This window comes from Cyclopterus lumpus, chromosome 4 (assembly GCF_009769545.1).
Source record: "Cyclopterus lumpus isolate fCycLum1 chromosome 4, fCycLum1.pri, whole genome shotgun sequence".
Classification (NCBI taxonomy): domain Eukaryota; kingdom Metazoa; phylum Chordata; class Actinopteri; order Perciformes; family Cyclopteridae; genus Cyclopterus; species Cyclopterus lumpus.
In genome coordinates, this window is record NC_046969.1 from 24,813,315 (window position 1) to 24,835,722 (window position 22,408).

Sequence of the window (22,408 nt, forward strand, 5' to 3'; positions counted from 1 at the left end):
CGAGCTCTACGAGCTCCACGTGCACCACAAGCTCCACGTGCACCGCGTGCAGAACGAGCTCCATGTGCACCACGAGCTCCGCGTGCACCACGAGCTCTACGTGCACCACAAGCTCCACGTGCACCGCGTGCACCACGAGCTCCACGTGCACCACGTGCACTACGAGCTCCATGTGCACTACGAGCTCTACGTGCACCACAAGCTCCACGTGCACCACAAGCTCCCACGAGCTCCGCGTGCAGAACGAGCTCCGCGTGCAGAACGAGCTCCACGAGCTCCGCGTGCACCACGAGCTCCGCGTGCACAACGAGCTCTGCGTGCACCACGAGCTCTGCGTGCACCACGAGCTCCACGTGCACAACGAGCTCCACGTGCACATTGAGCTCCACGTGCACTATGAGCTAAAGCCGTCTCCAACATTACACGTTGTCCTGAGTGTTTCTGCCGTGTCGTTGGCAGTGCGTGGCTGCGTTCGCCGTGTCTGCCGTGGCCTCGCAGTGGGAGCGGACCGGTAAACCCTTCAACCCCCTACTGGGAGAAACCTATGAACTGGTCAGGTGAGTGGGGCTCGTGCACGTTTTGATCCCCCCGGTGACGACACACACTTCCTGAACCTCTGAACTGTCTCACAGAGAGGACCTGGGCTTCCGGCTCCTGTCGGAGCAGGTGAGCCACCATCCTCCGGTCAGCGCCTTCCACGCCGAGGGCCTGGAGCGGGACTTCGTGTTCCACGGGTCCATCTACCCCAAACTCAAGTTCTGGGGCAAGAGCGTGGAGGCGGAGCCGAGAGGCGTCATCACGCTGGAGCTGCCCAGGTGAGAGAGCTTTTTTTTACATGATGTAAATGTGACATTTTAACAACAATAAATCTGTCCACATCGTACACGTTGCGCCATAAACTACTTTATTTCTTCAACCTTTTACTCTCCAGGTACAACGAAGCCTACACCTGGACCAACCCCACCTGCTGCGTTCACAACATCATCGTGGGCCAGCTGTGGATCGAGCAGTACGGAAATGTGGAGGTGGTCAACCACAGGTGAGTGGACCAAAACACTATCAATAAAAACATTTTGGCATTCATGTATTGGCCACTATACTTAAGCCCTGTTTTTGAGAGAGTGAGAGGATAACGTGCACTTTCTTCTCTCCTCACAGAACTGGTGAAAGGTGCTGCCTGAATTTCAAACCATGCGGTCTTTTTGGCAAAGAGCTGCACAAGGTGGAAGGATACATTCTGGATAAAAGGTATATTTAATTAAATAACGGGGTCGTCTTCTTCCTCTTGAATGCGGAGGGGGATATATACAGTTTATCATGCTTACAAAACATATCTCCATGTTGTAGAACAAGTAGGACTCAATAAGCTTTATTTGTAATTCAGGATCCTCAAAGTGAAGTAGCTGAGGTCCCTTGAGCTTGTTTTGTTTAAAGGAATCATTTCCCATATTAAAATGTCCACGATACACTCGCATGTGTTTAGTTGAGTTGTGTACTAATAACTCTAAATGTGTGCCGCAGCAAAAAGAAGCTGTGCGCTCTCTACGGGAAGTGGACCGAGTGCCTGTACGCCGTCGAGCCGGCCGCCTTCGAGGCGCACAACAGGACGAGCGACAGGAAGCGAAGCGGCAGAGCGGTACGAGTGTGACGACGCGGTAATGATGCATCTCAGAGGGGCGTCGTGATTGATGTCTGCGTCTTTTTCCCACGCCGTGTGTGTGTGTGTGTTCAGGGCAGCGAGGACCAGGAGGAGGTTCCCTCTCCGGCCGGTGACACCGTGGAGATGGTTCCCGGCAGCCGGCTGCTGTGGAGGATCGCGCCGCGACCGGCCAACTCCACCGAGGTCCGAACCCCGAGGAGCTTTAGTTGGCGTCCGCGCAAACCGCCCCCAAAAAAACGTGCACGTTCAGAGCGCTCGTTTTCCGGGGGCGGTGGGGTGTTACATTGTCCTGCTTAATGCGCACAGTTTCCAGAGATGGTTGTTTTCTGTACAGGAAACCTTTTCTCTTGTTGTTGTTGTTGTTGTTGTTGTACGTTTAATGCATTTGTTTTTTGTTGACGTTCTGATCAGATGTACAGCTTCACGTCCTTCGCGATGCAACTCAACGAGCTGCGCGTGGAGATGGAGGGAGCCCTCCCTCATACGGACTGCCGGCGGAGGCCCGACATCCGCGCCATGGAGAACGGCGACATCGGTAACGGCGACGCGCCGCAACAAACAACGTGATAATCGACCCCCCCCGGCCGTGATCTGAAAACTCTTTCGATTGTCATTGTTGTTTTTCCCCGACAGACCTCGCTGGCGAGGAGAAGAAACGTCTGGAGGACAAACAGAGAGCCGGGCGCAAGAACCGCTGCCGGCTGGATGAAGAGTGGGAGACGAGGTGAGGAAGGTGGTGAAGGTTTCTCCTCTCTTAAAGGTCTGAATCGTCGTAGGTTTTCCAAAAGGTTCAACCAATTCAAGGCCATGTGAAGACGATGGCCTTCCTGCGTGTGCATTAAATGGCAATAATTCATATTTAATCATAATGAAGGTGTCAATTCGGATTTTATTACCTTTTTATATGCAGATTTCAGTTTTTTTATTACCTTTACATGCATATTTCTATCTTTGTATTACCTTTACATGCAGATTTCTGTCTTTTTATTACCTTTACATGCAGATTTCTATATTTTTAGTACTTTTACATGCCGATTTCTATCTTTTTATTACCTTTTACATGCATATTTCTATCTTTTTATTACCTTTACATGCAGATTTCTGTCTTTTTATTAACTATATATGCAGATTTCTATCTTTTTATTACCTTTACATGCAGATTTCTGTCTTTTTATTACCTTTACATGCAGATTTCTATATTTTTATTACCTTTACATGCAGATTTCTATATTTTTAGTACCTTTACATGCCGATTTCTATCCTTTAAAGGAAATATAAACGTTCTCGCCATAAATTAAATGAGAAAACAAACAAGTCTATTCTGCGTTTGTTTTTTCATAAAGTGTGTGAACACTGGCAGCTCAGCTGTGTTGTGCTAAACGTACGCGTTGTACATGCACATGTACTTTATGTGCAGGTGTCGTTGAGGCCGAGTACACGAATACTCTAAAGCTGCATTCGTCTCTTTCATGCCGCGTCTTGCTTTGAAATGCTCGAGCTAAATCTCCAATTTTCTCTTCATCTGACTTTGTTTGTTTGTTTGTTGCATCGCGGCTTTGATGTTGAGGAGTCCGGCCCCGGGTCCAAGGTCAGAGCTGCTCGCCTGTTTTGATTGATGTGTCCCCAAATGTGTTCGCCGTCTCCGTGGTTTCCAGACGCTTTTGTGTTCTCCAAATTGAAATCTTATCTGCATCCCAACACAACCGCCCCGCTAACAGAAGGAGGGTCAGAGAATGATTGAATCTCGGTTTGGAGACGACGGCTTTTTAATCTGCTCTCCCTTCCCCACCGGCATGGGGGCTTCCTGGCACTCGAACGCCATGGGAGTCCTCTAACCCAGAGTCCTCTAACCCGGAGTCCTCTAACCCAGAGTCCTCTAACCCGGAGTCCTCTAACCCAGAGCCCTCTAACCCAGAGTCCTCTAACCCAGAGTCCTCTAACCCGGAGTCCTCTAACCCGGAGCCCTCTAACCCAGAGTCCTCTAACCCAGAGCCCTCTAACCCAGAGTCCTCTAACCCAGAGTCCTCTAACCCAAAGTCCTCTAACCCAAAGTCCTCTAACCCAGAGTCCTCTAACCCAGAGTCCTCTAACCCAGAGTCCTCTAATTTGGAGTTCTCTAACCCAAAGTCTTCTAACCCAGAGTCCTCTAACCCAGAGTCCTCTAATTTGGAGTTCTCTAACCCAAAGTCTTCTAACCCAGAGTTCTCTAACCCAGAGTCCTCTAACCCAGAGTCCTCTAACCCAGAGTCCTCTAATTCATAGTCCTCTAACCCAAAGTCCTCCAACCCAAAGTCCTCTAACCCAAAGTCCTCTAACCCATAGTCCTCTAACCCATAGTCCTCTAACCCAGAGTCCTCTAATTTGGAGTTCTCTAACCCAAAGTCTTCTAACCCAGAGTCCTCTAACCCAGAGTCCTCTAATCCATAGTCCTCTAACCCAAAGTCCTCCAACCCAAAGTCCTCTAACCCAGAGTCCTCTAATCCGGAGTTCTCTAACCCAAAGTCCTCTAACCCAAAGTCCTCTAACCCAGAGTCCTCTAACCCATAGTCTTCTAACCCAAAGTCCTCTAACCCAGAGTCCTCTAACCCAAAGTCCTCTAACCCGGAGTCCTCTAACCCATAGTCCTCTAACCCAGAGTCCTCTAACCCAAAGTCCTCTAATCCATAGTCCTCTAATCCATAGTCCTCTAACCCAAAGTCCTCTAACCCAAAGTCCTCTAATCCATAGTCCTCTAGCCCAAAGTCCTCTAACCCGGATCCTTTCTCCACAAAAAAACATAGGATTTAAAGGAATACTTTGCCAGTTGTATGTCCACCACTCACATTGTGTAACCTTGAACTCTTTAAGGAAAACTACGTTTGCATGAAGAACAAACAAAAATATTTACTACATGAAATCCCCTCACTCAACTCGTCCTCGTAGGTGGATTGTATAAGAAAGTGGGCAAAGAGCATAAGACCCAGACTTGTTTAGCCTCTTTTTGTTATTGTTTTGTGTCTCTTTGCAGCTGTTTTTTTTTTTCTTTTTTTAAATCTCTTTGTTGTTTAGTCCCGTTTCATTGTTCTTTTGAGCTTCTTTGTGTCTCTTGTGGTCGTTTCATGTCTCTTGGAGGTCACTCTGAGTCTCTTCCTGGTTGGTTCGCGTCTCTTTTGAGAGACATTTTGACGGGTCAAGGGGGGGCGCTGACACTTTGCATGACCGACCTTCCTGTCCCCCCCCCCCCCCCCCCCCCCCCCCCCCCCCGCTGGGCCTGAGGATCTGAGTGATGATGTGTCTCTGTTGTGGTTTCAGGTGGTTCCAGCAGGGTCAGAACCCCCACACCAGCACCCAGGACTGGATCTTTTCTAGCGGATACTGGGACAGGAAGTACAGCCAGCTGCCGGACATTTACTGATGGACATTCACTGATGGACATTCACTGATGGACATTCACTGATGGACGTTTACTGATGGACATTCACTGATGGACATTCACTGATGGACATTCACTGATGGACGTTCACTGATGGACATTTACTGATGGACGTTCACTGATGGACGTTGACTGCGGAGAGACATTCGCTTGGTGTCCTCTGCACGCGGCAGCGTTCATAGCTGCGGTAACTACGAGCAATAACACTTAAAACTGCGTGGCCTTTATCTCCTTTATGGTTGTAAAATTGTGCATAAAAAATGTAAATCTGCTTTGAATATGTTTGTATGTACGTTGACACCAGTTGGTTTCTGCTCATGAGGGAACTGGATGGGTGCTGATGCAAAAAGGGGTTCATGGTTTTAACGTCCCGTCTTCTTTTATTTGTTAATAATAATAATAATAATAATAATAATACTAACTCTAAATGTGGTCCTGTATATAAACTTCACACAGATCCAGAACCAGTAACCTCCGTCACGTCGTTCTCGTTCCCTCTGGAGTCCAAACTCACAAATACAAACATAGTCAGTAAATATCAGGTTGATGTGTGTAAGTGTTGTTGGAGGATTACCCCGAGGGACATCTTGATCTTGCCGTTGGCCACGTAGACGGCCAGCAGGGGGGCGGCTCCTCTCCCGGGCCACGTGGAGGATCAGCCCTCTGGAGGACGTGGTCTTGATGTCCAGAGAGAAGTGAGGCCTAAAATAATAAGAAATACCTCTTAAACCCAAGGCCTCTGACTCGAAGTGCATCTCTGCAACTACAAGGTCTATTTGGATAATATTAGTGTCATAATAGTGCTCAAACTTGTGAGATTTCTTTAAAGGGTGTACGTGGGGGGGCGGGGACTTCCCACTTGAATTTTAATTATGTTATTGAAGGATAGCCCCCCTTGAGATGCAGCATCTCATTTTCTCAGAGTGTTTCTGAAAAGCACTTTTCATAATTTCCACATCTTCTTCAATATTGATATATAATTACCTGTAATTGAGGTCCTGTTGTGGCAAGGTGTAAGCGAGCCAGCTGTTCTCCTCAGAGAGCTGGTATTCATCCAGCTGAGCCGGAGCTTGAACCTAACGGGCAGCAGAAGAAACGACCTCCGTCCCCGTCCGCGTCAGGTGGCGGACGGAGACCGCACCCTCCAAGGACCATGTCCCCCGAAAATGAGCTGAGATCAGCGGGTATGAAGCCCTGTTCAGTGAAGTCATGTGATTACAGACACACATCACAGGGGTTAGAGCAGCTGTGGCTTTAAAGATTCCCGAACCTCCTCGCGTAAAGGTTCGCTGCAGACTTTGAATTTCCCTCGTTGCACATTTTGATCCGCCGGCCCGGCGTGAGGCGGTCGTCCCGGAGTCACATTGAGTGAATGAATCAATGTCGACTTTCTCATTTTGCACTCGGGAGGAAAAAGATGTCGTGGAATATCTAAGAGTTGCATTCATTTCTTTGTTTCTGTCACCAGAAAGTGTGTGATATTCATAACCGCTTTCATTAGCGTATAATCATCTTAAACTAATATATGTTGTGTTGCCGTCAGCGTAGAGTGAGTTGCGTAGAGTGAGTTGCAATCTGCAACCGACTCACAAGAGGGCGCCAAATCCTCCACACTGCCCCCTTTTTAAAGGACGGTTGAACCTAACTACCGAAAAACCTGCACCGACCGCACCTCGGTTCCAGAGACGTCGGCCTCCAGCTGGTTCAGTCCGGAGAGCGAAGCGTAACCGTCGGCAACGTCCTGCAGCTGCCGTCTCAGCCGAGCCGAGGCGTCGTCCATCGGGAAAGCCGTGGAACAGCTGGAACCAGATGTGGAACAGCTGGAACCAGACGTGGAACAGCTGGAACCAGACGTGGACCAGCTGGAGGCAGCTGGAGGCATCCTGTCAGCGGACACGAGCCCAAAGGATTAAAAAGCTGCGACGTGATTTTCAAGATGAATCTTCGACCCCCCTGAACCCACCGTGGCGGTGAAACACGGCCGTTACCAGATGTGCTGCTCTGCTTATTAAAGTCGAGGAGGGCCAGTGTATGATTTATGAGCAGCTCTACTCAGCCTGTGACAATAGATATGGCCTCTGCAACTTTTTTAATTTTATCTGTCCAACGTTAAAAGTACACTACGCAGGATTTTCTTTTAAAACAATGTGTGGACTCCCACAAAAGTTATCCCTAGTAGTGTGTGGCAGTGTCATTATCTACAACCAGTAAGCGGCAATTATCGCATAGTATACCTTTTAAATCACCAACCCCGTCACAAGATGGTCATTATAAGAAGGAACACTGGTGGTTTTGACTTCCTGTTTAACTGAAAGACGATTCTATCTCAACTTTAATAATCGTATGTATTTCTGTAAAACATGTATAATTACCTCCAGTGAGAGAATCACAAATGTTCACGCCCTCTTTGCATTTGCACGGCGTGCAGCTGCCTCCGTGCGCCATTGGATCGCCGTAGTAACCGAATGAACATCTCAAAGAGAAAATAAACAAAGAGGGAAAAGCTGCTTTTGAGCTTTTTATGACTTTATAGTCAGTCCTTCATGCGTCCTATAAGTCATGTGCCTTGCATTCAGCAGTGGACAATAAGGATGAACATCATGTTACTCCACTGATAACAATCTTGAGATGTAAACAATGCTTGTGTTGTCACATGTTTGGAATGTTGTCACTTCTCAGCCCTGCCGTAACAATGTTGGCATCGTACGTTTCTGCAAACCACGAAAACATTGACTATGGACGTTTTTGCATTCAGTTCGAGCTAATTACTTAGTTACGTGGTATAATAACGATTATAACCACCGACTTTCACCCAAGAGGCCGTTGTTTGAGTCCTGTGTAAAATAAAAAGTAAGTGTTGACTTCGTAGCGTCACTTCGTAGCGTCACTTCGTAGCGTCACTTCGTAGCGTCACTTCGTAGCGTCACTTCGTAGCGTCACTTCGTAGCGTCACGTCGTAGCGTCACGTCGTAGCGTCACGTAGCGTCACGTCGTAGCGTCACGTCGTAGCGTCACGTCGTAGCGTCACGTCGTAGCGTCACGTCGTAGCGTCACGTCGTAGCGTCACGTCGTAGCGTCACGTCGTAGCGTCACGTCGTAGCGTCACGTCGTAGCGTCACGTCGTAGCGTCACGTCGTAGCGTCACTTCGTAGCGTCACTTCGTAGCGTCACTTCGTAGCGTCACGTCGTAGCGTCACGTCGTAGCGTCACGTCGTAGCGTCACGTCGTAGCGTCACGTCGTAGCGTCACGTCGTAGCGTCACGTCGTAGCGTCACGTCGTAGCGTCACGTCGTAGCGTCACATCGTAGCGTCACTTCGTAGCGTCACGTCGTAGCGTCACGTCGTAGCGTCACGTCGTAGCGTCACGTCGTAGCGTCACGGCCTGCTCTCTGTAAGGGTCAGAGATGCACTTCTGCATCGACACGCCGAGAGCGGATCAGTCGCCCGTGAGACAATTAACAACCAGCAAACAGTCCGACCCCACCGACCCGCTCGGGAGAAACCCATTATCACTAAGTATTCACGGTCATTAACGACGAGAACATGTGGATTTAATTATTTTAATTACATACGGTATCAGATGCGTTTGTCACTGAGAAAATACATTATCGAGTTGCAAAATCAGGGTGTGACATGGAGACGGAAAGAAACGCACACATTATGAAACAAAGGGCTCCTGGGCAGAGACAAGCCGAAGGCCTCTCCGAACAGGGAGAAGACACACAGACTGTATAGCGGTCTACCGCTTATTGTGGTTGTTTTGTGTCTCTTTGTAGTTATTTTTTGTCTCTTTGTAGTTGTTTAATGTCTCTTGGTGGTTGTTTTGTGTCTCTTGGTGGTTGATTTGTGTCTCTTGGTGGTTGATTTGTGTCTCTTTGTGGTTGATTTGTGTGTCTTTGTAGTTATTTTTTGTCTCTTTGTGGTTGTTTTGTGTCTCTTGGTGGTTGTTTTGTGTCTCTTGGTGGTTGATTTGTGTCTCTTTGTGGTTGTTTTGTGTCTCTTTGTAGTTGATTTGTGTCTCTTTGTAGTTGTTTTTTGTCTCTTGGCGGTTATTTTGCATCTCTTTGGGTCATTTTGTGTCTCTTTGTAGTCATTTTGTTCCCTTTTTTTCGTGTTATGTCTCTTTGGATTCGTTTTGTACCCTGTAGTAGTATCTATATAGTTACTAGTGTATGTACCTCTGAGATGTAGAGGAGTAAGAAGTACATTATGTACCTCTGAGAAGTACAATATGTACTTCTGAGATGAGGTGAACAATGCAGATCACAAATATAGAAGATAGAATAAATACTTTATTATCACTTAATTATATATTCAGTTGAGCCGGTAAGTAACTGATACAACATTGTTTATAATAGTAAATTTTTTTATTTGCATTGAAAATACGGAGCAACACATTCCGGTTGAGGGCTGAAACACTGAGGCCACTCATCCCCTTCTGAATATAACATGTTCTACAAGTACGCAAAGTATATATATAGAGAGAGAGAGAGAGAGAGAGAGAGAGAGAGAGAGAGAGAGAGAGAGAGAGAGAGAGAGAGAGAGAGAGAGAGAGAGAGAGAGAGAGAGAGAGAGAGAGAGAGAGAGAGAGAGAGAGAGAGAGAGAGAGAGAGAGAGAGAGAGAGAGAGAGAGAGAGAGAGAGAGAGAGAGAGAGAGAGAGAGGTATATATAAAAGTTTTGCAGTCAGGAGAAATAACAAGATATTTCCAAATAACGATGTAGTATAAAAGAGGCGTGTGATGCATAAAGCTCTGCATAAAGCTTCATAATATATATTTTTTATTAATAAATGTGTATAAATGAGTCTCTGAATGCTGTGTGAACAAACCCCTCTGCATAAAGCTTCATAATATATAGTTTTTATTAATAAATGTGTATAAATGAGACTCTGAATGCTGTGTGAACTAACCCCTCTCGGTAAAGCTTCATAATATACAGTTTTTATTAAATGTGTATAAATGAGTCTCTGAATGCTGTGTGAACAAACCCCTCTGCATTAAGCTTCATAATATATAGTTTTTATTAATAAATGTGTATAAATGAGTCTCTGAATGCTGTGTGAACAAACCCCTCTGCATAAAGCTTCATAATATATAGTTTTTATTAATAAATGTGTATAAATGAGTCTCTGAATGCTGTGTGAACTAACCCCTCTCGGTAAAGCTTCATAATATACAGTTTTTATTAAATGTGTATAAATGAGTCTCTGAATGCTGTGTGAACAAACCCCTCTGCATTAAGCTTCATAATATATAGTTTTTATTAATAAATGTGTATAAATGAGTCTCTGAATGCTGTGTGAACAAACCCCTCTGCATAAAGCTTCATAATATACAGTTTTTATTAAATGTGTATAAATGAGTCTCTGAATGCTGTGTGAACAAACCCCTCTGCATAAAGCTTCATAATATATAGTTTTTATTAATAAATGTGTATAAATGAGCCTCTGAATGCTGTGTGAACAATCCCCTCTGCATAAAGCTTCATAATACATAGTTTCTTTACAGGACGGGGTACAAGGCGTAGCTCGCGATGCCACAAGTGTTCCTGCCGTCCCGGACCATCCGCATGTAGCCGCCTTCGCCCCAACTGCTTCCCCAACTGAGGAGAAGAAGAAACAATGAATAATAGAAGATGTGGTGTTCGACAACCTTTGTTGTTCTTTATGTGGGTTCATTTTATTCTTTATTCTGACCTGTTTTTGATGATCCAGTAGTCTTGGCCTCCATCGGAGCCGTAGCCAACCAGCAGCACCGCGTGACTCAGATTGTTCGGGTTGCAGGTCGGCTCGTCGTATATTCCTGTAAAGTTGTTGGAGTCGTGTTTATGTCCATCTGGGGTCCATATTTACTTCTTTTGTTTTGAAAACCATGTATTGAAATTTTAATGTTCGGAATTCACCGTTTTTTAAATTAAAAAAGATTATTTTAATTTCATGATTTGTAATTTCAAAAGCAAAATTTAACTTTGTGTGTGTATATAAATATATATATATATATATATATATATATATATTTTAAATGAGTCTCTGAATTTTATATATATTTATTTATATATATATATATATATATAAATATAATTTCAGCAACCTGAATACATTTTTGGGAATTCTTTTTTTATCTGAACTTGTGAACATTAACACACACATATATATATATATATATATATATATATAATTAACATATATATAAACATATGTATATATGTGTGTATATATATATACATACATACATATATAACTTGTGTATATATGTATGTATATATATATATATGTATATATATATATATACATATATATATATATATATATATACATATATATACATATACATATACATATATATACATATATATATATATATATATATATATATACATATACATATACATATATATATATATATATATATATATATATATATATACAAAGTTCAATTTTGCATGGTAATGTTCACAAGTTCAGATCAAAAGCTTTCATAATTCCCAAAGAAATAATTCAGGTTGCTGGAATTCCTTTGGTTGATTTGATTAAAGTATTTAAGTTGAAACCCAAAGACGAGGAAGAGCGACCCTCGATAGCCGAAACCCGTCCGAAATCATAGATATCCCACCACAATATTCATATAACGTCTGTTTTTTTCATCCAATTTCTTTCACAACTGACCTGAGCTGTAGAACAGGAAGCTTGAGTGATCTGCGTCAATGGCGACCGTGATTGGACCGACGGTTGCCACGGCGTCGGCCAGGGCCTGCTCGTCTCCTTTGGGCAAGAACCTGTAGTCCTTGATGTGGGCCACCGCCAGCCTGCTGTCGTAGTAGCAGGGCTGGGTGTCCTGTTGAGGGACGAAACCGACCCCGAGCGTCAGCGACAGGGTGGACGCAGAATACGTAACGATAACAATACTTTTCGGGGCGCTCTGACGGGGGCGAGACCGGCGGGTCGAGCCTCGAGCCTCACCACCGAGCTGTACGGGTAGGCGTCGGTGGCCTGCAGCCCGTTGTTGACCACGTAGTCGTAGGCGTTGGCCATCCAGGCGCCGTTGCAGCCGTACGTGCCGTAGGACCTGGAGCAGTCCACCAGGTTCTGTTCACTCAAGGACACGAGCTGACCCGTCTTCTTGTAAATTTGTCCCTCGATGGCTCCCGTGGTGCTGAAGGCCCAGCACGAGCCACAGAAACCCTGAGACGTGTATTTAAACAAACGGGTAGATTTTTGAAGGCGCTTCAAGATATTAAAGAAAAAATAACCCCTGAAGATGAATGTGGGGAAGTCTCACCTGGTCTTTCACCTCGGTGACGTAACCCATGTTCCTGTAGTCGACAAAGTAGGCTTGCAACTTCTTGGCGTTGTTACGCAGCCGTCGGCCCGAGACGGTCTTCCCCCTCTTCACGAACTGGGAGTCGATCGTGGCGCCTTGCAAAACGTGGTACTCTTGTTTCGTCTGGAGAGCGTGAAGATTGTTTTCGCTGTAATTAATGTTATCGGAGTTGGCAGGGAGGTTCTCCCGCGCCTGTTCGCTGCGTTACCTTTTTGAAAAGTTATGCACTTTAATTCGTATACAACCCGTGTTCAAAATATGTGGCTAGACTTGTGTAGGAAAACGCACAAAAATACATTTATGTAACACATAATGCAAAAGGATACATCGAGTAAGCAATGTATCCTTTATATTTTAACAAAAGATCAGTTTGTTAATGGCGTGAAATCTTTGTATTGACTTAAAGCTACTTGAGGAACTTTCACTTTGTGTTGATTCTGGCGGTCCCTGTGGACAAAGGCGGTAGTGCGCTTGTCCCTTTAGAAAAGCTCTAATTTTACTGCAGCAGGGTCTGACAGGCTGGTTCTGGGTCTGTCCACGGTGGACTGGTCTCTGATGGATCTGGTTCTAGTCCACGCTAGTCTGGTCTCTGCTGCATCTGGGTCTGTCCACGGTGGACTGGTCTCTGCTGGAGGCCCCGTTAGACTCTGATCTGAAGGAGGTTCTGGTGAACCTGCATGATGTCATCTTGTTTCACCAGAATCCGACCCGGTGGCTCCAATGAGGAGCTTTAAGAAGAACTCTCTAGAACCAGACCATCTTCTCTCTGATGGTCTGTTTACTGATGGAGGTCTATAGAGGACCAGGACTGAACTGAGGTCATATAGAGGACCAGGACTAAACTAAGGTTATATAGAGGACCAGGACTAAACTAAGGTTATATAGAGGACCAGGACTAAACTGAGGTCATATAGAGGACCAGGACTAAACTAAGGTTATATAGAGGACCAGGACTAAACTAACGTTATATAGAGGACCAGGACTAAACTAAGGTTATATAGAGGACCAGGACTAAACTAAGGTTATATAGAGGACCAGGACTGAACTGAGGTCATATAGAGGACCAGGACTAAACTAAGGTTATATAGAGGACCAGGACTAAACTAAGGTTATATAGAGGACCAGGACTAAACAGGTCATATAGAGGACCAGGACAAAACAGGTCATATAGAGGACCAGAACTAAACTGAAGTCATATAGAGGATGAGGACTAAACTGAGGCCATATAGAGAATGAGGACTAAACTGAGGTCATATAGCGGACCAGGACTAAACTGAGGTCATATAGAGGATGAGGACTAAACTGAGGTCATATAGCGGACCAGGACTAAACTGAGGTCATATAGAGGATGAGGACTAAACTGAGGCCATATAGAGGATGAGGACTAAACTGAGGTCATATAGCGGACCAGGACTAAACTGAGGTCATATAGAGGTCCAGGACTAAACTGAGGTCTATAGAGGACCAGAACTAAACTGAAGTCTATAGAGGATCAGGACTAAACTGAGGTCATATAGAGGACCAGGACTAAACTGAGGTCTATAGAGGATCAGAACTAAACTGAAGTCTATAGAGGATCAGGACTAAACTGAGGTCATATAGAGGACCAGGACTAAACTGAAGTCTATAGAGGATCAGAACTAAACTGAAGTCTATAGAGGATCAGGACTAAACTGAGGTCTATAGAGTACCAGGACTAAACTGAAGTCTATAGAGGATCAGGACTAAACTGAGGTCTATAGAGTACCAGGACTAAACTGAGGTCTATAGAGGACCAGGACTAAACTGAGGTCTATAGAGGACCAGGACTAAACTGAGGTCTATAGAGGACCAGGACTAAACTGAGGTCTATAGAGGATCAGAACTAAACTGAAGTCTATAGAGGATCAGGACTAAACTGAGGTCATATAGAGGACCAGGACTAAACTGAAGTCTATAGAGGATCAGAACTAAACTGAAGTCTATAGAGGATCAGGACTAAACTGAGGTCTATAGAGTACCAGGACTAAACTGAGGTCTATAGAGGACCAGGACTAAACTGAGGTCTATAGAGGACCAGGACTAAACTGAGTTTCAGTTCCAAGCTCCTCACAATAACTTTAAAAGACTTTATTTGAGGTTTTCAGGCGGTGGAACTCGTCTCCTCACCAGGTCTCCATATTTGTTCATGGCCATCGTGAACGGCCTCCTCCCCATGAAGAAGCCTTGATTGTTGTCCTCGATCATCTGCTTGTTGGTCTCCCAGATGTTCCTCCTTTGCATGTCGTCCTGCAGGGAAATCACAGAAAGACTCAGAAGCGGATCAGAGGACTCGAGGGCCGGCGCCGGGGTTCTTCAGATCGTGGACTCCGTCTCACCGTGTCCTCGTAGGCCACGCTGTGGCTGCTCTTCCAGACCTCCCACTCGGTCGGCGCCACCTCGTCCGACTCCGAGGCCGCGAGCCGCGGGCCAATCAGGAGGGCCGAGAGCAGCAGGAAGCCCGCCCGCCGGACTGAAGTGGAAAACGAATTGTAATTATCACTAAATTATTGGAACTGTTGTTGTCGTAATGCCATTTAAGTTATAAGACTTTAAATTTACCACAAAAAAAAAAAAAAAAAGCATGAATTATTAGAAGTGCGACAGAACTTAAATCATAAAAAAGAAAAATATACAGTAAATATCCGGGGGGATTATATGACGACTTGCTGGGAATGAAGAGTGTTAACATTAGTTAATTAAGTAAATTAAAAAGGGAAGTTCAGTCATCTTTCTCAATAATGTTTAATCTTTGGAAATATTTTCAAGTCAAGAGTAAAGTTGCAAGTCACGTGACTCGAGTCCTCACCGCATTATATCTTGTCAGCACCTCCATAATAAAAATGTGCTCTGTACTTATTCGAGTAAAGAAATTAAGCAAAAAAACCAACATAATATTAATTCTTAAAGTGGGGTTGATACTCGCCATGAAGAAGAAACCTCAATTGAAAAAACGACATTGCAAAAGTGACCCTTCACGCTCACTAAAACTCAATTTTATGTGAACAAATGTATAAAATGTGTCTCATAAATAATCATGAATAAGGACACAAAGGCTCAGATGCCTGAATTCCTTCCATTCATGGTATTCTCTCCACAACAAGGACTCTTAGCAAATATAAAAGCCAGTCAGAAACATTTTAAAATGACGAGGTCGTCTTTAAAATAAAAAGTTATTTTGGTCTAAATGTGAACTAAGAAGCTTACCTTGGTGGGTGTGTTTGGGTCCCATGGTCTGAGCCGGACTCTGGGCAGCGACACAGTGAAGGACTCACCGCCGGCCTTCCTTATGTAGCCGAGCCGTAAGTACATGCTTCCACAGCACGGATCCCCTTAATCAACAGGTACGCCAGCGCCTGAGGAGGACATTAGTCAACAAAAAATAAGATGCTTTCCCCTGCTCCTCCTCCCTAATGCCTCTATTATCGTTTAGAGAGAGAGCTAAAGCTGCAATATTGTAAATCCTTCAAGTGCCGGGTTATGAATGAGCACAACACCTGACATCAAACTTTCCAAAAACAAGCTGTGGAGGAAGTGCACGGATCTTTTACTTCAGTCAAAGTACCAGGATGTTGATGTGGAAATACTTCAATAAGAGTTCAGTCAAAACCGTAATTAAGTACAAAAACGTGTCAACGGTGAAAAGTATCTGGTACATGCGTGATTGTTATATTATTATCTGGTAATAATAGTATAGTATTATATGTACATGTACATATATTTATGTATGTGTTTATGTATATATGTATATATATATATACACATTAGTTGTTGATACTGATGTCACAATAATATATATACAGATATATATATATATATATATATATTAATGTATGTGTATATATATATATATATATGTGTGTGTATTGGTATGTATCTATATGTCTGTGTTTATGTATATACATGTATGTATACATATACATTAGTTGTTCATACTGATGTCACAATAATATGTATATAAATATATATATATATATGTATGTGTATTGGTATGTATCTATATGTATACATGTATATATATATATATATATATATGTATGTTTATATATACATATATTATATGTATATATACACACACACATACATACATACATATATATACACACATATACATTGATTGTTGATACTAATGTCACAATAATATATATATGTATTATAATTTGGTATATATATATATATGTATATATATGTATATATAAATATATATACACATATATACATACATATGTCATATATATGTATATATATTATGTTATAATTATATTAATTTAAATGATGTCAATGAAAGATGAGTCATGGGGCTTTTAATGTCCATGAATTTAAATCAGATAAATATGATCGATGTCACATCAACCGGTGAGGTCTGCAGCGCCCCCCAGCGGCCGGCGCCGCGCGCAGCACCGCCTGCAGGTGGATGAGCTCAGCGGACCGTCTGCCGGTTGTTCCGTTTCCCCCAACACCCCGAAAAACACGGTGCGGCAAAAACAACCGGGGCGAGCGGCGCTCGGCAGCCTGCGCGTCGCCTCCCATGAACGCGCAGCAGGAAGACAACATGAGTCACGAATGAGGTCCGCAGCATGTCGTTCAAGGTAAAAACGTGCCTCTCTTTTATTTGTCCTCTTCCTCCATCCATCATTCTCTGCAGACGCGAGGGCGTCCAAAAGGTGTTAATTAACGATGTGGGTTTATTCACCTGTATGGGATCTGTTTACATGCTCTCAGTCTGGCTGCGCGCGCAGCTCCTACTTGAACGTAACATATAAACCTGTGCTCCGTTTGAGGTGTAACACTTTTAAAACGGACCCACTGCCCGTCTGCATGCTCTAATGCGTTAATGGTGGCTTGAGGCCGGTGGCTGTTGTGTGTATTTACCCCTCCAGAAGGAAACGCCCCTGGCCAACGCCGTGTTTTGGGCCGCGAGGAAGGGGAACGTGGCTCTCCTCCAGCTGCTGCTCAACAGCGGCCGCGTGGACGCGGACTGCAGAGACAGTGTACGGACGCTGCATGTCCCGGATGCGCTGCACGCTTTAACCGTAACCCGCCTGTGGTAGGGAGACGGAAGGGGCCTCGAGCCTCACCTCTGTGGTGTCACCGCTCATCCCGTGTTTAGGGTTTATTGTGCTTTATAATAAAAATAAGGGGGGGGGGGGGGGGGGGGTTATGTGTTCAATTGGAAGAGGAAGAAAAAATATTGTATTAGTTTTTTTTAGCTAAGTTTTTTTAACTAAATGTATCACTGCTTGTGCACGTGCATTCAACGTGATTTAACATGCCAATATGAACAGGGGTTCTTTACCATTTGTAACTTGAGGCCCACTTCTGTATATAAATAATATATGAATATATATGCATTATATATATATATATATATATATATATATATATATATATATATATAATACACATTACCTTGTGTATTATATTAAATAATTAAATAATAATAGTAATAAATCGCCCCCTGGTGGTCAGGAGAGAGAATGCAGCTTTAACACATGAAGCATAGACTTCTATACAACCAGAGGAGTCGCACCCTGGTGGTCAGTAGAGAGAATGCAGCTTTAACACATGAAGCATAGACTTCTATACAACCAGAGGAGTCGCCCCCTGGTGGTCAGGAGAGAGAATGCAGCTTTAACACATGAAGCATAGACTTCTATACAACCAGAGGAGTCGCACCCTGGTGGTCAGTAGAGAGAATGCAGCTTTAACACATGAAGCATAGACTTCTATACAACCAGAGGAGTCTCCCCCTGGTGGTCAGTAGAGAGAATGCAGCTTTAACACATGAAGCATAGACTTCTATACAACCAGAGGAGTCGCCCCCTGGTGGTCAGGAGAGAGAATGCAGCTTTAACACATGAAGCATAGACTTCTATACAACCAGAGGAGTCGCACCCTGGTGGTCAGTAGAGAGAATGCAGCTTTAACACATGAAGCATAGACTTCTATACAACCAGAGGAGTCTCCCCCTGGTGGTCAGGAGAGAGAATGCAGCTTTAACACATGAAGCATAGACTTCTATATGACCCGAAATACAAGTACGAACCTTTAAAGTACCTTTCTGTCATCTCTTCAGTGTTCCATTTATTTACAATAAAACACATGAAAACTCGCTCGTCTATAGTTGAAAACAACTTGCAGGAGAAAAAAAAACCAATCTACACGCCGTTGGAACGTTTTGTTGCCCGACGTGTTCCTGCGAGTTTGACAGTTTGCGGCCTCTTTAAATCTTCACCTCCGTCGTCTCTACGGTCACTTATATCGTCGCCGTGTTTCTCTCCAGTGCGGAACGACGGCGCTGATGGTGGCGTCCTACAGCGGCCATTACGAGTGCGTCAAAGACCTCATCATGCAGGGAGCCGACATCAACTACCAAAGAGAGGTGGGGGCGCTTTTATTGTTACACTTAACACAGTTGCCATTTAATTGAATATGTTTTCAAACGCATGCAAACATATCTGTCCTTTTTTTTTTTTGCAGTGGGGTTCCACCGCCCTGTTCTTCGCCTCCCAGCAGGGACACGATGACGTGGTCAAGCTCCTCTTTGAATTCGGCGCCTCCACTGAATTCCAGACAAAGGTAGGAACGCGTCATCGCAGGTGTTTTGTGTTTTCCGGGTGTGACGTAGACGGCTGTGATTCATATATTACGACATAACCAAGACTTTGTAGTGTTTTAGAACCTTTCCTGATGTTGTGTTGGTCTTTTTTTTTGTCTCTTTGTTGTTGTTTTTGTGTCTCTTTTGTAGTTGTTCTGTTCAAGTGTTCTTTTTCTCTGGTCATCTTGTGTCTCTTTGCAGCTTTTTGTCATTGCGGGTCTCTTTTGTGTCTTCATAATCTTTTTTGTGGGCTAGTCTGTCGTCACTTTACCCCTTTTTTGTTATCGTTTTTTTTTTGCATCTCTTTGTAGTTCTTTTCTGTCTCTTTGTCGTTGTTTTGGTCTGTTTATTTTCGTGTGTGTGGTAGTTTCGCCTCCTCTTCGTAGTCCTTTTGCATATCTTCGTAGTCAGTAAATCCATTCATGGGTCTTCAGACCTGTGATCCAGAGGCCTTTGTGTCGGTACAGTCACAAAATAAGCTGCTCGGGCTTCTGTTTTTTTAACACCTCTGGAGACTTGAGACTCGTGCGAAGCCACAACTGTTCTTCTCACCGCCGGCTGGTTCTTCTCTCTTGTGGTTCTTCTCTCTTGTGGTTCTTCTCTCTTGTGCTTCTTTTCTCTTGTGCTTCTTTTCTCTTGTGCTTCTTTTCTCTTGTGCTTCTTTTCTCTTGTGCTTCTTTTCTCGCGGCAGGACGGCGGCACGGCGCTCACCGTTGCCTCTCAGCACGGACGCTCGAAGGTGGTGGAGACCCTGTTGAAGAACGGAGCCAACGTTCACGACCAGCTGAACGTGAGCCACGCCCCCCCCCCCCCCCCCCCCCCCCCCCCCTTCTCTTTCACACCCCGTCTCCTCTGTCGGGAACATCATGCTTACAGTCGCACACACAATGTCCCCGGCAGCTGGAATCCAGCCGCTCAGGTTTTTTTTCCGCAGACTGCTGAGTCATTTGTCAGGATAAGTGTGTCCACCAGCAGGTGAAAACAACCTGACTGCACACACACACACACACACACACACACACACACACACACACGTATTTATAAAAATAGCAGTCGCGCGTGTTATACATTTTAATGACACTCGGAAGCTTTTTCCGATATAAGTGTGAAAGTGTTGTCAGGTGAGTCTTTTTTCGTGTTGCAGGACGGCGCCACCCCTCTGTTCCTCGCCGCTCAGGAGGGTCACGTGACTGTGATTCGTCAGCTGTTGTCATCCGGCGCAAAGGTCAACCAATCGAGGGAGGTAATGCCCTCGCCTCTTCAGCGTTTTTTAGAGATTTTAACGGGCTCGCGGCGCCTCTTCCTCACCCCCCTCCCCCCCCCACGCCTGCAGCCACTCTTAATATCGCTCTTTCGTCTCCCCTCTTTTTGCCCTCGGCCTCTTGCAGGACGGCACCGCCGCCCTGTGGATGGCGGCTCAGATGGGTCACAACGAGGTGGTGAGGGTGCTCCTCTTACGCGGTGCGGATCGGGACGCTGACAGACAAGTACGTCGTCCTTTAAGAGTCAGCGAAGCACATAAAAGTGTACATGAAGGGATAAGTGATTGGTGTCGCCCCCTTGTATGTTTTAATCTGCTGATGAGGCCCACGTGATATTAGTTGAAAGCCTCAGAGCAAAGGAGGAAGAGGAGGAAGAGGAACTTGCTTTGTTAGATAATTCGAGGCTTCCCGTGTTGTCTTTCCAGGACGGATCGACGGCGTTATTCAAGGCCGCTTTTGAGGGACACAACGGCGTCATCGAGGAGCTTCTCAAGTTTTCTCCTTCAGTTGGAATTCTCAAGGTTAGACGATGCCGCCGCCATTTTCTTTTACAAACGGCCGTACACTCGCTTTCCTGCCGAGAGTGCAGTGAGAAGATGTTCGGTGAAAACCTCAACGTGGGGGGGGGGGGGAGATTAAATTACATGAATTATACCATATTGATTAGTTGAGCTGCTGGTGTTTTTTGGACAGAGCCAGGCTAGTGGTCTTTATGCTAAGCTAAGCTAAGCTCACATGAGAGCGTATTCAGTCTTCTCATTTAACTCTTGGCAAAAAATGGAAGAATGAGGAAAACCTCCAACGTTTATTAAACCTGTGACAACGAGGATTTATTACCGATGACACCAGACGAGTTTCATCGACGTCAGAACTGAAACCTAATCCACCTCACTCTCCTCACGTGTCTTTGAAAGGAGGATTTTTAGACAAACGTGGTCGCAGCTACAAGAAAAATGAACTAAATGTTTTTTTATTTCCATAACCCGGCCTTCGCCTACAAAATGTCACTGAAAAGAGACGCGTACCAACCAGGAAGAGACTCGACACGACAACAACACGACTACAAAGAGACACAAAAAGACATGCAGGGCGACCGAGATGACGACCAAAACAACAACAAAGGGACACAAAACAACAGAGAGATGCGTAACGACCATAAACAACCACATCTATGAAGAGCTGCTGCCATGAAGGACACTTGGTGGGGCTTCTCAAGGCCCGTTGTCTCATGATCCGCCCCCCGATCCTACGAGGATGTCAAACTATCCCTTTTTAATACGGATAAAGAGCAGGCGTGTATATTTGTTTCTCCCACTAGCGTCATCAGAATAATCTTTACTTGTCGTCTGCAGAACGGCTCGACGGCCCTTCACGCCGCCGTGATGGGCGGAAACCTTCAGACCGTCCTCCTGCTGCTCGGGGCCAACGCGGACCCGACGGTACCCAACAAGGTGCCTGTTTTTAAAAAGATGAGCGGGGCAAAACTTCAGTCTTGTGAAAATATTTAAATTTAACGTATCGGTGTTTTTTGTTGTTGTTGTTTTTTTTCTTCCGCAGAATAATGAACTCCCTGCAGATCTCACAAAGAGCGATCGCATCCTGAAGGCGTTGCGTCCAAAAATCATAAATGGAGACAGTTGATGACCAACCAGAGTCCGTCCTTCATGCCTGCCTCTTCCACACTCACTAATAATGATGATGATGATGATGATGATGAAGATGATGAATACAGTGCCGATCTATGTACTATATATATATATATGGTGCTTGCTTTTCATTGCGACTGAAATGAAGCCGTCATATGTTGAATAAACCATCTCCTTCACTCTGTCGCTCGACAGCATATGCATTTATTTTTTATTCACTCCCGGTGTTGTAAGATTTGTAGATATTTTTGCACACTTTTTTTTATTTGCTTTTTAAAAATTATTATTATTATTATTATTATTAGATGTAATAAATAAAGTGTCAAACGTGCATTTTTATTTCATGTGTGAGGATTAGGGATTTTATTTTGAAAAATCGCAGCCGTCCTGATGAGTATAATAATAAAACATATATATATATATATATTTAGCTGAAGCATGATTTAGTTATATTCACTAGAGGCCAGTATTTTCAGAACACCTGTAACTCAC

General features: G+C 44.5%; 3 protein-coding genes across 8 annotated transcripts in view; 2 read left to right on the forward strand and 1 right to left on the reverse strand.

The window, feature by feature from the left end:
• Window positions 1–5,350, forward strand: part of osbpl1a (oxysterol binding protein-like 1A) — a 26,092-nt gene extending 20,742 nt beyond the window's left edge. For 5 of the 6 annotated variants that reach the window (XM_034530153.1, XM_034530151.1, XM_034530155.1 and 2 more), the window contains exons 20-29: window positions 460–557; window positions 633–815; window positions 932–1,039; window positions 1,159–1,248; window positions 1,522–1,636; window positions 1,733–1,843; window positions 2,072–2,195; window positions 2,294–2,384; window positions 3,228–3,248; window positions 4,952–5,350. In XM_034530153.1, coding sequence (XP_034386044.1) covers window positions 460–557; window positions 633–815; window positions 932–1,039; window positions 1,159–1,248; window positions 1,522–1,636; window positions 1,733–1,843; window positions 2,072–2,195; window positions 2,294–2,384; window positions 3,228–3,248; window positions 4,952–5,054 — 1,044 coding nt within the window. In that variant the 3' untranslated portion in view covers window positions 5,055–5,350. The remainder of the gene's footprint in view (window positions 1–459; window positions 558–632; window positions 816–931; window positions 1,040–1,158; window positions 1,249–1,521; window positions 1,637–1,732; window positions 1,844–2,071; window positions 2,196–2,293; window positions 2,385–3,227; window positions 3,249–4,951) is intronic. The other variant, XM_034530152.1, reaches the window with a different exon arrangement.
• A 5,188-nt stretch (window positions 5,351–10,538) lies between these two features.
• Window positions 10,539–17,396, reverse strand: cts12 (cathepsin 12). Its single transcript, XM_034531421.1, has 9 exons — window positions 17,283–17,396; window positions 15,618–15,766; window positions 14,750–14,883; window positions 14,541–14,660; window positions 12,351–12,515; window positions 12,032–12,253; window positions 11,738–11,906; window positions 10,769–10,874; window positions 10,539–10,674 (listed from the first exon to the last, which is right to left on the reverse strand). Exons 2-9 carry the CDS (start codon window positions 15,640–15,642, stop codon window positions 10,575–10,577), a joined length of 1,041 nt encoding a protein of 346 aa, XP_034387312.1. The 5' UTR covers window positions 15,643–15,766; window positions 17,283–17,396; the 3' UTR covers window positions 10,539–10,574.
• On the forward strand, window positions 16,825–22,130 carry ankrd29 (ankyrin repeat domain 29). Its single transcript, XM_034531422.1, has 10 exons — window positions 16,825–16,999; window positions 17,291–17,401; window positions 18,694–18,792; window positions 18,891–18,989; window positions 19,700–19,798; window positions 20,153–20,251; window positions 20,397–20,495; window positions 20,696–20,791; window positions 21,623–21,721; window positions 21,828–22,130. The coding sequence occupies exons 1-10, from the start codon at window positions 16,988–16,990 to the stop codon at window positions 21,909–21,911; spliced, it is 897 nt and encodes a 298-aa protein (XP_034387313.1). The 5' UTR covers window positions 16,825–16,987; the 3' UTR covers window positions 21,912–22,130.
• The last annotated feature ends 278 nt before the right edge of the window (window positions 22,131–22,408 follow it).